Below are 14,175 nucleotides of genomic sequence, written 5' to 3'. Positions count from 1 at the left end.
TCCATCCCTCTCTCTGTCCCTCGCCTCGTCAGTCTTGGTATCCCTCTCTCCGTGCCTTCCTCCATCCCTCCTTCCCTCCGTCCCTCCCTTCCTCCATCCCTCTCTCTGTCCCTCCCCCCGTCAATCTCGCTATCCCTCCCTCCGTGCCTTCCTCCATCCTTCCTTCCCTCCGTCCCTCCCTTCTTCCATCCCTCTCTCTGCCCCTCCGCCCCATCCCTCTGTCGCTCCCTCCAACTCCTTCTCTCCGTCCCTCTTCCTCCCTCCGTTCGTCACTCCCCTCCCTCCACCTCCGTCTCCCTCTCCCCGCTTCCTTCCCTCCCTCTGTTCTCGCTCTCTCTGTCGGAATCCTTCACTCACTTTGTCCTCTCTCCCCTCCCTACCTCTCACTCCCCGTCGCCCACTCTCTCGACGTCAACATCTTCCTGCGCCCCTCTTCCTAACCACCCTCCCTCTGTCACTCTGACCCTCTCCCCCAACTCATTGCCTCTCCCCCTCGCTCGCTCCTTCTCCCTCTCTCTCTCTTTCTCCCTGTCTCTCTCACACTCACCCGTTCATTAACTTCTAACCTCACGGTCTTTCAAAACCCTCCCCTCTTGCTCTGTCCCTATCGCTCTCTCGTCCTCCTCTTCTCTCTTTCCTCTCTCTCTGCCACCCTCTATTCTTCCCCTCTTTCCCCCTTTGACCTCTCTCTCCCCTCTCTCACTCCCCCTTTCCCCAAATCTCTCCCTCTCTCTCCCCCTCCACTTTCTATTCGCGCCCTGTCACCCCCTCTCCCTCTCTCACTCGCCCCTCTCTTTGCCTTCTCTCTTCCCGCCCTCTTCCTTCCTTCTCTTCCCCCACTCTCTCCCCTTCCTTTCCCCCTCTCCTCTCTCGCCCTCTTTCCCCCATCTTTCACCCTTTCTCTACCCCTCTCACCTCTTTTTCCCTCCCTCCCGTCTCCTCCTCTCTCTCCCTCCCACTCTAACCTCTCTCCCGCCTCACGCCATCTATCGCCCACTCATCCCTCTCTCCCTCCCCTTTCCCCCGTTTCTCCCTCCCTCTCCCCATCTCTCCCCCTCGCTGTCCTCGGTCTCTTCCCCCCCTCCCGCTCCTTCTCTCTCTCTCTCTCTCTCTCTCTCTCGTTCTCTCTCTCTCTCTCTCTCTCTCTCTCTCTCTCTCTCTCTCTCTCTCTCTCTCTCTCTCTCTCTCAATCCCTCGATCTCCCGTTGCCATCTCTCACCGGCTGTCCTTCCCACTCCTCTCTACCCCCTCTACCCCTCTCACAACCCCTTCTCTCCGTTCACCCTCTAAACCCTCTCCCCGTCTATCCCACCCTCCCCCCCTCCCAATCCCCTTTCCCCCTCTCCTCATCTATCTGCCTCTCACCCCTCCTCGTTCCCCGCCCTCCCTATCTCTCCCCCTCTCTCTCCCGCACCCTCGACCTCTCGTCCTCCTCTCTTGCCGTCTCTCTCTCCCCGTTTCTTTCCTCTCCCTCCATTCTCCACCTCTCTCCCCTCCCCTAACCCCCTCTCTCCCACCTTTCCCAGCCATTCCGCTCCCTCCCAATCCCGTCCCCTCTCAATCCCCTTTCCCTTCTCTCTCCACTTTTCGGCTTTCTGCCGATTTCTCCCCTCGACCTCATCCCCCCCACCCGAAATCTTCCCCTCTCTCTCCTCACTCTCTTACCCCCTCGTTCTCTCCACTTTCCAACTCTCTCTCTCTCTCTCCCTAACCCTCTCTCAGTCCTCCCTCCCGCCTTTCCCCATCCCTGTTCAACCCCCTTGTCCCCCTCTCCCCCCTCATCACTCCTCTATCCACTTTCCCCCTTTCTACCAATCTCTCCCCCTCACTCTCCTCGATCTCCCCCCTCTTTTTGTCCTCTCCCCCTCTCCTCGTCCTCTCCCCTCTCCCTGTCCTCTCCCCCTCTCCTCGTCCACTCTCCCTCTCCTCGTCCTCTCCCTCTCTCCTCATCCTCTCTCTCCTCTCCTCGTCCTCTCCCCCCTCTCCACGTCCTCTCCCCTCTCCTCGTCCTCTCCCCCCTCTCCTCGTCCTCTCCTCCTCTCCTGGTCCTCTCCCCCTCTCCACGTCCTCTCCCCCCTCTCCACGTCCTCTCCCCCTCTCCTCGTCCTCTCCCCTCTCCTCGTCCTCTCCCCCTCTCCTCGTCCTCTCTCTCCTCTCCTCGTCCTCTCCCCCCTCTCCTCGTCCTCTCCCCCTCTCCTCGTCCTCTCCCCCCTCTCCACGTCCTCTCCCCTCTCCTGGTCCTCTCCCCCCTCTCCTCGTCCTCTCCCCCTCTCCTCATCCTCTCCCCCCTCTCCACGTCCTCTCTCCCTATCGTCGTTCTCTCCCCCCTCTCCTCGTCCTCTCTCTCCTCGTCCTCTCCCCCTCTCCTCGTCCCCTCCCCCTCTCCTCGTCCTCTCCTCCCTGCCCTCATCCTCTCTCCCCCTCTCCTCGTCCCCTCCCCCTCTCCTCGTCCTCTCCTCCCTGCCCTCATCCTCTCTCCCCTCTCCTCGTCCTCTCTCCCTCTCCTCGTCCTCTCTCTCCTCTCCTCGTCCTCTCCCTCTCTCCTCGCCCTCTCTTTCCTCTCCTCATCCTCTCCCTCTCTCCTGGTCCTCTCCCTCTCTCCTGGTCCTCTCCCCCCTCTCCTCGTCCTCTCCTCCTCTCCACCTCCTCTCCTGGTCCTCTCACCCCTCTCCTCGTCCTCTTCCCCCCTCTCCTGGTCCTCTCTCCCTCTCCTCGTCCTCTCCCCCTCTCCTCGTCCTCTCCCCTCTCTCCTCGTCCTCTCCCCCTCTCCTGGTCCTCTCCTCCTCTCCTCCTCCTCTCCTGGTCAGCTCCCCCCTCTCCTGGTCCTCTCTCCCTCTCCTCGTCCTCTCCCCCCTCTCCTCGTCCTCTCCCCTCTCTCCTCGTCCTCTCCCCCTCTCCTCGTCCTCTCCCCTCTCTCCTCGTCCTCTCCCCCTCTCCTCGTCCTCTCCCCCCTCTCCTCGTCCTCTCCCCCTCTCCTCGTCCTCTCCTCCTCTCCTGGTCCTCTCCCCCCTCTCCTCCTCTCCTCCTCCTCTCCTGGTCCTCTCCCCACTCTCCTCGTCCTCTTCCCCCCTCTCCTCGTCCTCTCTCCCTTCTCCTCCTCCTCTCCCCCTCTCTGCTCGTCCTCTCTCCCCTTTCCTCATCCTCTCCCCCTCTCCTCGTCCTCTCCCCCCTCTCCTCGTCCTCTCCCCCCTTTCCTCGTCCTCTCCTCCACTCCTGGTCCTCTCCCCCCTCTCCTCGTCCTCTCCCCGTCTCCTCGTCCTCTCTCTTCTCTCCTCGTCCTCTCCCCCTCTCCTCGTCCTCTCCTCCCTGCCCTCATCCTGTCTCCCCTCTCCTCGTCGTCTCCCCCCTCTCCTCGTCCTTTCCCCCCTCTCCTTGCTCTCCCCCTCCCACTTCGCGGTCTGCCCCTCTGCTCTCTCACTACTCCCGCCCCCTCTCTCGTTCCCCCTCCCCTTCCTGCCTCCTCTCTCCCTGACTCTGCCGTCTCTCTCTCTCCCCGCACCGCCCCGGCCGCCCCCTCCCGAATCCCGCTGCAGATATCGACGAGTGCGCGGAATCGAGCTCCTGCAGCCACTTCTGCAACAATTACATCGGCGGCTACTTCTGCAGCTGCCGCCCCCGCTACCACCTCCTGGAGGACGGCGCCCGCTGTGGGGGTGAGAGGGGAGGGGGGCGAGTCCGGACGGAGGGAAGGGTACGAGGAGGGGAAGCGGGAGCGGCGGAGGGGAAGGAAGGAAGGACGTCGGGAGTCGAGGAGGCAGGCGGAGGGCTGAGGGAGAGGGGTGGCGGAGAGTCGGGAAGGGGGGCGGGTTGGAAAAGGGAGGGGGGACCGGGGGAATGGTGAGGGACAGGAGGGACGGTGGTGGGGCGGGGTGCCTGCGAGGAATAGGGGACTCGGCCGTTGAGGTGAGAGTGCGCGATGAGGAGGGGAAGGAGGGAGAGCTGCGGGAGGGAGATTGTATGGAGAGGAGAGAGGGAGAGCGAGAGAGAGAGCGAGAGAGAGAGAGAGAGAGAGAGAGGGGGGAGGGGGAAGAGAGAGAGCGAGAGAGAGAGAGAGAGAGAGAGAGAGAGAGAGAGAGAGAGAGAGAGAGAGAGAGAGAGGGAGAGAGAGAGGGGACAGAGAGAATGTACGGCAAGGCTGACCACCACGGGCAGGGCAGAGTCGGACAGGGGTATGGTGAGGCGGGAGGGGCCGCGATAGAGAGAACGATCTGCGAGGAGGGAGCGACAAGAAGACGCGGGCACATCAATCCCCGCATCCAGAAGTGTCACAAGACAGAGGGACAAGAATCAGGCCGCTCGGCCCGTCGAATCTGCTCCGGCATTCCGCCACGGCTGATTGATTACCCCTTCCCGACCCCGTTCCCCCGCCTTCTCCGCCTGACCAAACTAGAACCTTCCAACCACTATAGGAAACATCCTCTCCACATCCACTCTATCTGCGTCCTCTGGTCCGAGACTCCCGCCACTACAGGAAACAACCTCTCCACATCCACTCTATCTGTGTCCTCTGGTCCTCGACTCCCCCACTACAGGAAACAACCTCTCCCCATCCACTCTATCTGTGTCCTCTGGTCCTGCACTCCCCCACTACAGGAAACATCCTCTCCACATCCACTCTATCTGTGTCCTCTGGTCCTGCACTCCCCCACTACAGGAAACATCCTCTCCACATCCACTCTATCTGTGTCCTCTGGTCCGAGACTCCCCCACTACAGGAAACGTCCTCCCCACATCCACTCTATCTGCGTCCTCTGGTCCGAGACTCCCCCACTACAGGAAACATCCTCTCCACATCCACTCTATCGGTGTCCTCTGGTCCGAGACTCCCCCATTACAGGAAACATCCTCTCCATATCCAGGTGATTACAGGACATCAGACGCTTCTCATACGTTAAACATTTCATTTCCCGAATCATCCTATTGAACTCCGCCTGGACCCTCTCCAATGACAGCACATCATTCCACCGATAACGGGCCCGGAATTGCTCGCAATACTCCTGGCGCGGCCCATCAGGGCATTATAAAGCCGTCCTCACCATTGACTCAACCTGCAAGTTAATCTTAGGAGACTCGTGCACAAGGACTCCCAATCCACTAGCACCTCCGATTCATTAATTTTCTCCCCGTTTAGAAAACAGTCTACGTCTTTATTTATCTGCCAAAGTGTATGACCATACATTTCCCGACACTCTCGCTTGCTGACTCTCTATCGCTGTGTTGATGTAAATCTCCTCTGCACCCTCTCTAATCCAGGCAGCATCCTGGTGAATCTCCTCTGCACCCTCTCTAATCCAGGCAGCATCCTGGTGAATCTCCTCTGCACCCTCTCTAATCCAGGCAGCATCCTGGTGAATCTCCTCTGCACCCTCGCTAATCCAGGCAGCATCCTGGCGAATCTCCTCTGCACCCTCTCTAATCCAGGCAGCATCCTGGTGAATCTCCTCTGCACCCTCTCTAATCCAGGCAGCGTCCCTCTGAATCTCCTCTGCACCCTCTCTAATCCAGGCAGCATCCTGGTGAATCTCCCCTGCACCCTCTCTAATCCAGGCAGCATCCCGGTGAATCTCCTCTACACCCTCTCTAATCCAGGCAGCATCCTGGTGAATCTCCTCTGCACCCTCTCTAATCCAGGCAGCATCCTGGTGAATCTCCCCTGCACCCTCTCTAATCCAGGCAGCATCCCGGTGAATCTCCTCTACACCCTCTCTAATCCAAGCAGCATCCTGGTGAATCTCCTCTTCACCCTCTGTAATCCAGGCAGCATCCTGGTGAATCTCCTCTGCACCCTCTCTAATCCAGGCAGCATCCCGGTGAATCTCCTCTGCACCCTCTCTAATCCAGGCAGCATCCCGGTGAATCTCCTCTGCATCCTCTCTAATCCAGGCAGCGTCCTGGTGAATCTCCTCTGCACCCTCTCTAATCCAGGCAGCGTCCCGGTGAATCTCCTCTGCATCCTCTCTAATCCAGGCATGATCCCGGTGAATCTCCTCTGCACCCTCTCTAATCCAGGCATGATCCCGGTGAATCTCCTCTGCACCCTCTCTAATCCAGGCAGCATCCTGGTGAATCTCCCCTGCACCCTCTCTAATCCAGGCAGCATCCCGGTGAATCTCCTCTACACCCTCTCTAATCCAGGCAGCATCCTGGTGAATCTCCTCTGCACCCTCTCTAATCCAGGCAGCATCCTGGTGAATCTCCCCTGCACCCTCTCTAATCCAGGCAGCATCCCGGTGAATCTCCTCTACACCCTCTCTAATCCAAGCAGCATTCTGGTGAATCTCCTCTTCACCCTCTGTAATCCAGGCAGCATCCTGGTGAATCTCCTCTGCACCCTCTCTAATCCAGGCAGCATCCCGGTGAATCTCCTCTGCACCCTCTCTAATCCAGGCAGCATCCCGGTGAATCTCCTCTGCATCCTCTCTAATCCAGGCAGCGTCCTGGTGAATCTCCTCTGCACCCTCTCTAATCCAGGCAGCGTCCCGGTGAATCTCCTCTGCATCCTCTCTAATCCAGGCATGATCCCGGTGAATCTCCTCTGCACCCTCTCTAATCCAGGCATGATCCCGGTGAATCTCCTCTGCACCCTCTCTAATCCAGGCAGCATCCTGGTGAATCTCCCCTGCACCCTCTCTAATCCAGGCAGCATCCCGGTGAATCTCCTCTACACCCTCTCTAATCCAAGCAGCATCCTGGTGAATCTCCTCTTCACCCTCTGTAATCCAGGCAGCATCCTGGTGAATCTCCTCTGCACCCTCTCTAATCCAGGCAGCATCCCGGTGAATCTCCTCTGCACCCTCTCTAATCCAGGCAGCATCCCGGTGAATCTCCTCTGCATCCTCTCTAATCCAGGCAGCATCCTGGTGAATCTCCTCTGCACCCTTTCTAATCCAGGCAGCGTCCCGGTGAATCTCCTCTGCATCCTCTCTAATCCAGGCATGATCCCGGTGAATCTCCTCTGCACCCTCTCTAATCCAGGCATGATTCCGGTGAATCTCCTCTGCACCCTCTCTAATCCAGGCAGCATCCCGGTGAATCTCCTCTGCACTCTCTCCCAATTTTTTCTCTCCCTCTCTGCCCCCGACGCAGTCAACTGCAGCGGGCAGGTCTTCACCAGGTTCAAGGGGGAGTTCGCTAGCCCCAACTACCCGCTCCCTTACGCGGAGAATTCCCACTGCCACTACCGGATACAGATCGAGCCGGGGTTTGAGGTCATCCTGCGCTTCGAGGGAGACTTCCACGTGGAAGGGGACCCGTTGATCGGCTGCAGGACCGACGTGTTGAAGGTGAAAATATAAATTCCCCCGCTTTCCGAGCGATACAAGAACCCTCCACAGCAAAACACGCGCGTTTCACGGACACGACTGGATTTGGGGAGTGAAACTGGATAGGGTAAATTCTCGGAATTCTCACTGTTTGTATCAATGTTCAGGGTGTTACACGGTGAGTGATTGGGTAGTGTTGATGTTCAGGGTATTACACGGTCACTGATTGGGTAGTGTTGATGTTCAGGGTGTTACACGGTGAGTGATTGGGTAGTGTTGATGTTCAGGGTGTTACACGGTGAGTGATTAGGTAGTGTTGATGTTCAGGGTGTTACACGGTCAGTGATTGGGTAGTGTTGATGTTCAGGGTGTTACACGGTCAGTGATTGGGTAGTGTTGATGTTCAGGGTGTTACACGGTCAGTGATTGGGTAGTGTCGATGTTCAGGGTGTTACACGGTGAGTGATTGGGTAGTGTCGATGTTCAGGGTGTTACACGGTCACTGATTGGGTAGTGTTGATGTTCAGGGTGTTACACGGTCAGTGATTGGGTAGTGTTGATATTCAGGGTATTACACGGTCAGTGATTGGGTAGTGTCGATGTTCAAGGTGTTACACAGTCAGTGATTGGGTAGTGTTGATGTTCAGGGTGTTACACAGTCAGTGATTGGGTAGTGTTGATGTTCAGGGTGTTACACGGTCAGTGATTGGGTGGTGTTGATGTTCAGGGTGTTACACAGTCAGTGATTGGGTAGTGTTGATGTTCAGGGTGTTACACGGTGAGTGATTGGGTAGTGTTGATGTTCAGGGTGTTACACGGTGAGTGATTGGGTAGTGTTGATGTTCAGGGTGTTACACTGTCAGTGATTGGGTAGTGTTGATGTTCAGGGTGTTACACGGTCAGTGATTGGGTAGTGTTGATGTTCAGGGTGTTACACGGTGAGTGATTGGGTAGTGTTGATGTTCAGGGTGTTACACGGTCAGTGATTGGGTAGTGTTGATGTTCAGGGTGTTACACGGTGAGTGATTGGGTAGTGTTGATGTTCAGGGTGTTACACAGTGAGTGATTGAGTAGTGTTGATGTTCAGGGTGTTACACGGTCAGTGATTGGGTGGTGTTGATATTCAGGGTGTTACACAGTGAGTGATTGGGTAGTGTTGATGTTCAGGGTGTTACACGGTCAGTGATTGGGTAGTGTCGATGTTCAGGGTGTTACCCGGTCAGTGATTGGTTATTGTTGATGTTCAGGGTGTTACACGGTCAGTGATTGGGTAGTGTCGATGTTCAGGGTGTTACCCGGTCAGTGATTGGTTATTGTTGATGTTCAGGGTGTTACACGGTGAGTGATTGGGTAGTGTTGATGTTCAGGGTGTTACACTGTCAGTGATTGGGTAGTGTTGATGTTCAGGGTGTTACACGGTCAGTGATTGGGTAGTGTTGATGTTCAGGGTGTTACACGGTCAGTGATTGGGTGGTGTTGATATTCAGGGTGTTACACAGTGAGTGATTGGGTAGTGTTGATGTTCAGGGTGTTACACGGTCAGTGATTGGGTAGTGTTGATGTTCAGGGTGTTACACGGTCAGTGATTGGGTAGTGTCGATGTTCAGGGTGTTACCCGGTCATTGATTGGTTATTGTTGATGTTCAGGGTGTTACACGGTGAGTGATTGGGTAGTGTTGATGTTCAGGGTGTTACACAGTCAGTGATTGGGTAGTGTTGATGTTCAGGGTGTTACACGGTCTGTGATTGGGTAGTGTTGATATACTGGGATGTTCAATCGTGAGGGCAAGATGACTGCCAGCTTCATAACATGAGGGAAAACACGTTAAAGGGCAAATTTCACGCAGAGAGTGATCCCTAGTTAGTAGAAGGTAGCAGAGGAAGCGATTGAGACACAAGCCGTTAGCAATGGTGAAATTACTTTGGGAATTCGTAACGGACGGAACAAATTTGGAGGGAGTTGCGTATAATGTAGACAAATTGGGGTGCCAAGGGCTGGCGTTGGGCCGAAGCACACGGTATGTTAACTTTCCAGCCTATCGCAGACGCCGCCGACTTCCCTGAAGCGAGTCTGTGCGTGGAAAGTCACGCAGCTGAATATATGTCATTTACTTCGTACCCAGACGTCCGGAACGATCCGCCTTCACCTCTTAATATTTAGGCTGTAATGGTTTCCTGGTGTCAGGGAAGATTGGACGTGGGGGTGGAGTGTTGTGAAGTTTGGGGGAGGCGTGATTGTGGCGGGGGGTGCTGATGCAAAAGTTAACGAGAGCGGTCCTCAAACGCAGATCAAGTCGGGAAGGAAAGAGTACGGGCCATTCTGTGGGGACCAGGCGCCCAGCCTCCCGGACCAGCTGGAGAACACAGTGGACATCACATTCCAGACAGATGGCACAGGGGAGCAGGGAGGCTGGCAGATCAAGTACCACTCGACCGGTAACGAGGCCTGTCCAACGGCTCGAACCCACCCTTCCGCCCCCGCCCCGAACATAACCCTCCGCCCGTTCAGTCCGCCCTCTGCACCGGCCTTCGTAACACGCTCCCTCCCCGTCTCCATCACTCCCCCTGTCCCCTGCATCCCCCCTCTCCGTCACCCCCTCCCTCCCCCTGCACCCCTCCCCTCTCCATCACCCCCTCCCTCCCCCTGCACCCCTCCCCTCTCCATCACCCCCTCCCTCCCCCTGCACCCCTCCCCTCTCCATCACCCCCTTCCCATCTCCGTCACCCCCTCCCTCCCCTACACCCCTCCCCGTCTCCGTCACCCCCTCCCTCCCCTACACCCCTCCCCGTCTCCGTCACCCCCTCCCTCCCCCTGCACCCCTCCCCTCTCCATCACCCCCTCCCTCCCCTACAGCCCTCCCCGTCTCCGTCACCCCCTCCCTCCCCTCCACCCCTCCCCGTCTCCATCACCCCCTCCCTCCCCTACACCCCTCCCCGTCTCCGTCACCCCCTCCCTCCCCTCCACCCCTCCCCGTCTCCGTCACCCCCTCCCTCCCCTACACCCCTCCCCGTCTCCGTCACCCCCTCCCTCCCCCTGCACCCCTCCCCTCTCCATCACCCCCTCCCTCCTCTACACCCCTCCCCCTCTCCGTCACCCCCTCCCTCCTCTACACCCCTCCCCGTCTCCGTACCCCCTCCCTCCCCTACACCCCTCCCCGTCTCCGTCACCTCCTCCCTCCCCTACACCCCTCCCCGTCTCCGTCACCCCCACCCTCCCCTACACCCCTCCACATCTCCCTCACCCCCTCCCTCCCCGTCTCCATCACTCCCTACCTCCCCCTACACACCTCCCCGTCTCCGTCACCCCCTCCCTCCCCTATACCCTTCCCCGTCTCCGTCACCCCCTCCGTTCCCTACACCCCTCCCCGTCTCCGTCACCCCCTCCCTCCCCTACACCCCTCCCCGTCTCCATCACCCCCTACCCCCTGCACCCCTCCCCTCTCCATCACCCCCTCCCTCCCCCTGCACCCCTCCCTTCTCCATCACCCCCTCCCTCCCCCTGCACCACTCCCCTCTCCATCACCCCCTGCCCGTCTCCGTCACCCCCTCCCTCCCCTACACCCCTCCCCGTCTCCGTCACCCCCTCCCTCCCCCTGCACCCCTCCCCTCTCCATCACCCCCTCCCTCCCCTACACCCCTCCCCGTCTCCGTCACCCCCTCCCTCCCCTCCACCCCCCCCGTCTCCGTCACCCCCTCCCTCCCCTACACCCTTCCCCGTCTCCGTCACCCCCTCCCTCCCCTCCACCCCTCCCCGTCTCCGTCACCCCCTCCCTCCCCCTGCACCCCTCCCCGTCTCCGTCACCCCCTCCCTCCCCCTGCACCCCTCCCCTCTCCATCACCCCCTCCCTCCCCTGCACCCCTCCCCGTCTCCGTCACCCCCTCCCTCCCCTACACCCCTCCCCGTCTCCGTCACCCCCTCCCTCCCCCTGCACCCCTCCCCTCTCCATCACCCCCTCCCTCCCCTACACCCTTCCCCGTCTCCGTCACCCCCTCCGTTCCCTACACCCCTCCCCGTCTCCGTCACCCCCTCCCTCCCCTACACCCCTCCCCGTCTCCATCACCCCCTACCCCCTGCACCCCTCCCCTCTCCATCACCCCCTCCCTCCCCCTGCACCCCTCCCTTCTCCATCACCCCCTCCCTCCCCCTGCACCACTCCCCTCTCCATCACCCCCTTCCCGTCTCCGTCACCCCCTCCCTCCCCTACACCCCTCCCCGTCTCCGTCACCCCCTCCCTCCCCCTGCACCCCTCCCCTCTCCATCACCCCCTCCCTCCCCTACACCCCTCCCCGTCTCCGTCACCCCCTCCCTCCCCTCCACCCCCCCCCGTCTCCGTCACCCCCTCCCTCCCCTACACCCTTCCCCGTCTCCGTCACCCCCTCCCTCCCCTGCACCCCTCCCCGTCTCCATCACCCCCTCCCTCCCCCTGCACCCCTCCCCTCTCCATCACCCCCTCCCTCCCCTGCACCCCTCCCCGTCTCCGTCACCCCCTCCCTCCCCTACACCCCTCCCCGTCTCCGTCACCCCCTCCCTCCCCCTGCACCCCTCCCCTCTCCATCACCCCCTCCCTCCCCTACACCCCTCCCCGTCTCCGTCACCCCCTCCCTCCCCTCCACCCCTCCCCGTCTCCGTCACCCCCTCCCTCCCCTACACCCTTCCCCGTCTCCGTCACCCCCTCCCTCCTCTACACCCCTCCCCGTCTCCGTCACCCCCTCCCTCCCCTACACACCTCCCCGTCTCCATCACCCCCTCCCCGTCTCGTCTATTAGAGACAAACAGATTTAATCCGGCCGCTGCGCTCCCTCTCCGCAGCCAAGCAGTGCCCCCTAGACGTGGTTGAGCAAGGGATAATCTCCCCGCAGAGGGATGAGTACGATTACCGCGACACCGTCCAACTGCACTGTGAGCGAGGCTACGAAATCTTGGTAAGCGTGCTTTCCGTCCGGCGGAGCTCCCTCCTCACCGCCCCTGGAGTATGGCGCTCCCTCATCTCTAACTCTGACTCTACCCTCACCAGCCCACCTCCATCCTCTCCCTCCTCACCAACACATCTCCCTCCTCACCAACCCAGCTCCCTCCTCACCAACCCACCTCCACCCTCTCCCTCCTCACCAACACATCTCCCTCCTCACCAACCCACCTCCACCCTCTCCTCCTCGGTACCCCATCTCCCTCCTCACCAACGCAGCTCCCTCCTCACCAACCCACCTCCACCCTCTCCCTCCTCACCAACCCACCTCCACCCTCTCTCTCCTCACCAACACATCTCCCTCCTCACCAACCCACCTCCACCCTCTCCCTCCTCACCAACACATCTCCCTCCTCACCAACCCACCTCCACCCTCTCCCTCCTCACCAACCCACCTCCACCCTCTCCCTCCTCACCAACCAATCACCATCTCTCTCTACCCTCACCAACCCACCTCCACCCTCTCCCTCCTCGGTACCCCATCTCCCTCCTCACCAACACATCTCCCTCCTCACCAACTCAGCTCCCTCCTCACCAACCCACCTCCACCCTCTCCCTCCTCGGTATCCCATCTCCCTCCTCATCAACCAATTACCATCTCCCTCTACCCTCACCAACCCACCTCCATCCATCTCCCTCCTCACCAACCCATCACCATCTCTTTCCCTCCTTATCCTTTCATCCTCTCCCTCCTCACCAACCCACCTCCACCCTCTCCTCCTCGGTACCCCATCTCCCTCCTCACCAACCCATCTCCCTCCTCATCAACCCATTACCGTCTCCCTCTACCCTCACCAACCCACCTCCACCCTCTCCCTCCTCGGTACCCCATCTCCCTCCTCATCAACCAATTACCATCTCCCTCTACCCTCACCAACCCACCTCCACCCTCTCCTCCTCGGTACCCCATCTCCCTCCTCACCAACCCATCTCCCTCCTCATCAAACCATTACCGTCTTCCTCTACCCTCACCAACCCACCTCCACCCTCTCCCTCCTCACCAACACATCTCCCTCCTCACCAACCCAGCTCCCTCCTCACCAACCCACCTCCACCCTCTCCCTCCTCGGTACCCCATCTCCCTCCTCATCAACCAATTACCATCTCCCTCTACTCTCACCAACCCACCTCCATCCATCTCCCTCCTCACCAACCCATCACCATCTCTCTCCCTCCTTATCCTTTCATCCTCTCCCTCCTCACCAACCCACCTCCACCCTCTCCTCCTCGGTACCCCATCTCCCTCCTCACCAACGCAGCTCCCTCCTCACCAACCCACCTCCACCCTCTCCCTCCTCACCAACCCATCACCATCTCTCTCTACCCTCACCAACCCACCTCCACCCTCTCCTCCTCGGTACCCCATCTCCCTCCTCACCAACCCATCTCCTCCTCATCAACCCATTACCGTCTCCCTCTACCCTCACCAACCCACCTCCACCCTCTCCCTCCTCGGTACCCCATCTCCCTCCTCATCAACCAATTACCATCTCCCTCAACCCTCACCAACCCACCTACACCCTCTCCTCCTCGGTACCCCATCTCCCTCCTCACCAACCCATCTCCCTCCTCATCAAACCATTACCGTCTCCCTCTACCCTCACCAACCCAGCTCCACCCTCTCCCTCCTCGGTACCCCATCTCCCTCCTCATCAACCAATTACCATCTCCCTCTACCCTCACCAACCCACCTCCACCCTCTCCCTCCTCACCAACCCATCACCATCTCTCTCTACCCTCACCAACCCACCTCCACCCTCTCCCTCCTCGGTACCCCATCTCCCTCCTCATCAACCAATTACCATCTCTCTCTACCCTCACCAACCCACCTCCACCCTCTCCCTCCTCACCAACCCATCACCATCTCTCTCTACCCTCACCAACCCACCTCCACCCTCTCCTCCTCGGTACCCCATCTCCCTCCTCACCAACCCATCTCCCTCCTC

The 14,175-nt window shown here is 59.6% G+C and overlaps 1 protein-coding gene across 2 annotated transcripts in view; it reads left to right on the top strand.

Moving 5' to 3' along the window:
• The window catches only part of LOC134341913 (complement C1s subcomponent-like), a 104,066-nt gene that overhangs the window by 7,954 nt on the left and 81,937 nt on the right, over window positions 1-14,175 (top strand). For both annotated transcript variants that reach the window (XM_063039843.1, XM_063039844.1), the window contains exons 4-7: window positions 3,534-3,653; window positions 7,087-7,283; window positions 9,551-9,698; window positions 12,073-12,185. In XM_063039843.1, coding sequence (XP_062895913.1) covers window positions 3,534-3,653; window positions 7,087-7,283; window positions 9,551-9,698; window positions 12,073-12,185 — 578 coding nt within the window. The remainder of the gene's footprint in view (window positions 1-3,533; window positions 3,654-7,086; window positions 7,284-9,550; window positions 9,699-12,072; window positions 12,186-14,175) is intronic.

The sequence above is a fragment of the Mobula hypostoma genome, unplaced genomic scaffold (genome assembly GCF_963921235.1).
Source record: "Mobula hypostoma unplaced genomic scaffold, sMobHyp1.1 scaffold_172, whole genome shotgun sequence".
NCBI classification, from domain to species: domain Eukaryota; kingdom Metazoa; phylum Chordata; class Chondrichthyes; order Myliobatiformes; family Myliobatidae; genus Mobula; species Mobula hypostoma.
Note: the sequence above shows the minus strand (reverse complement) of the source record. Positions and strands in the feature narration are given on the sequence as shown.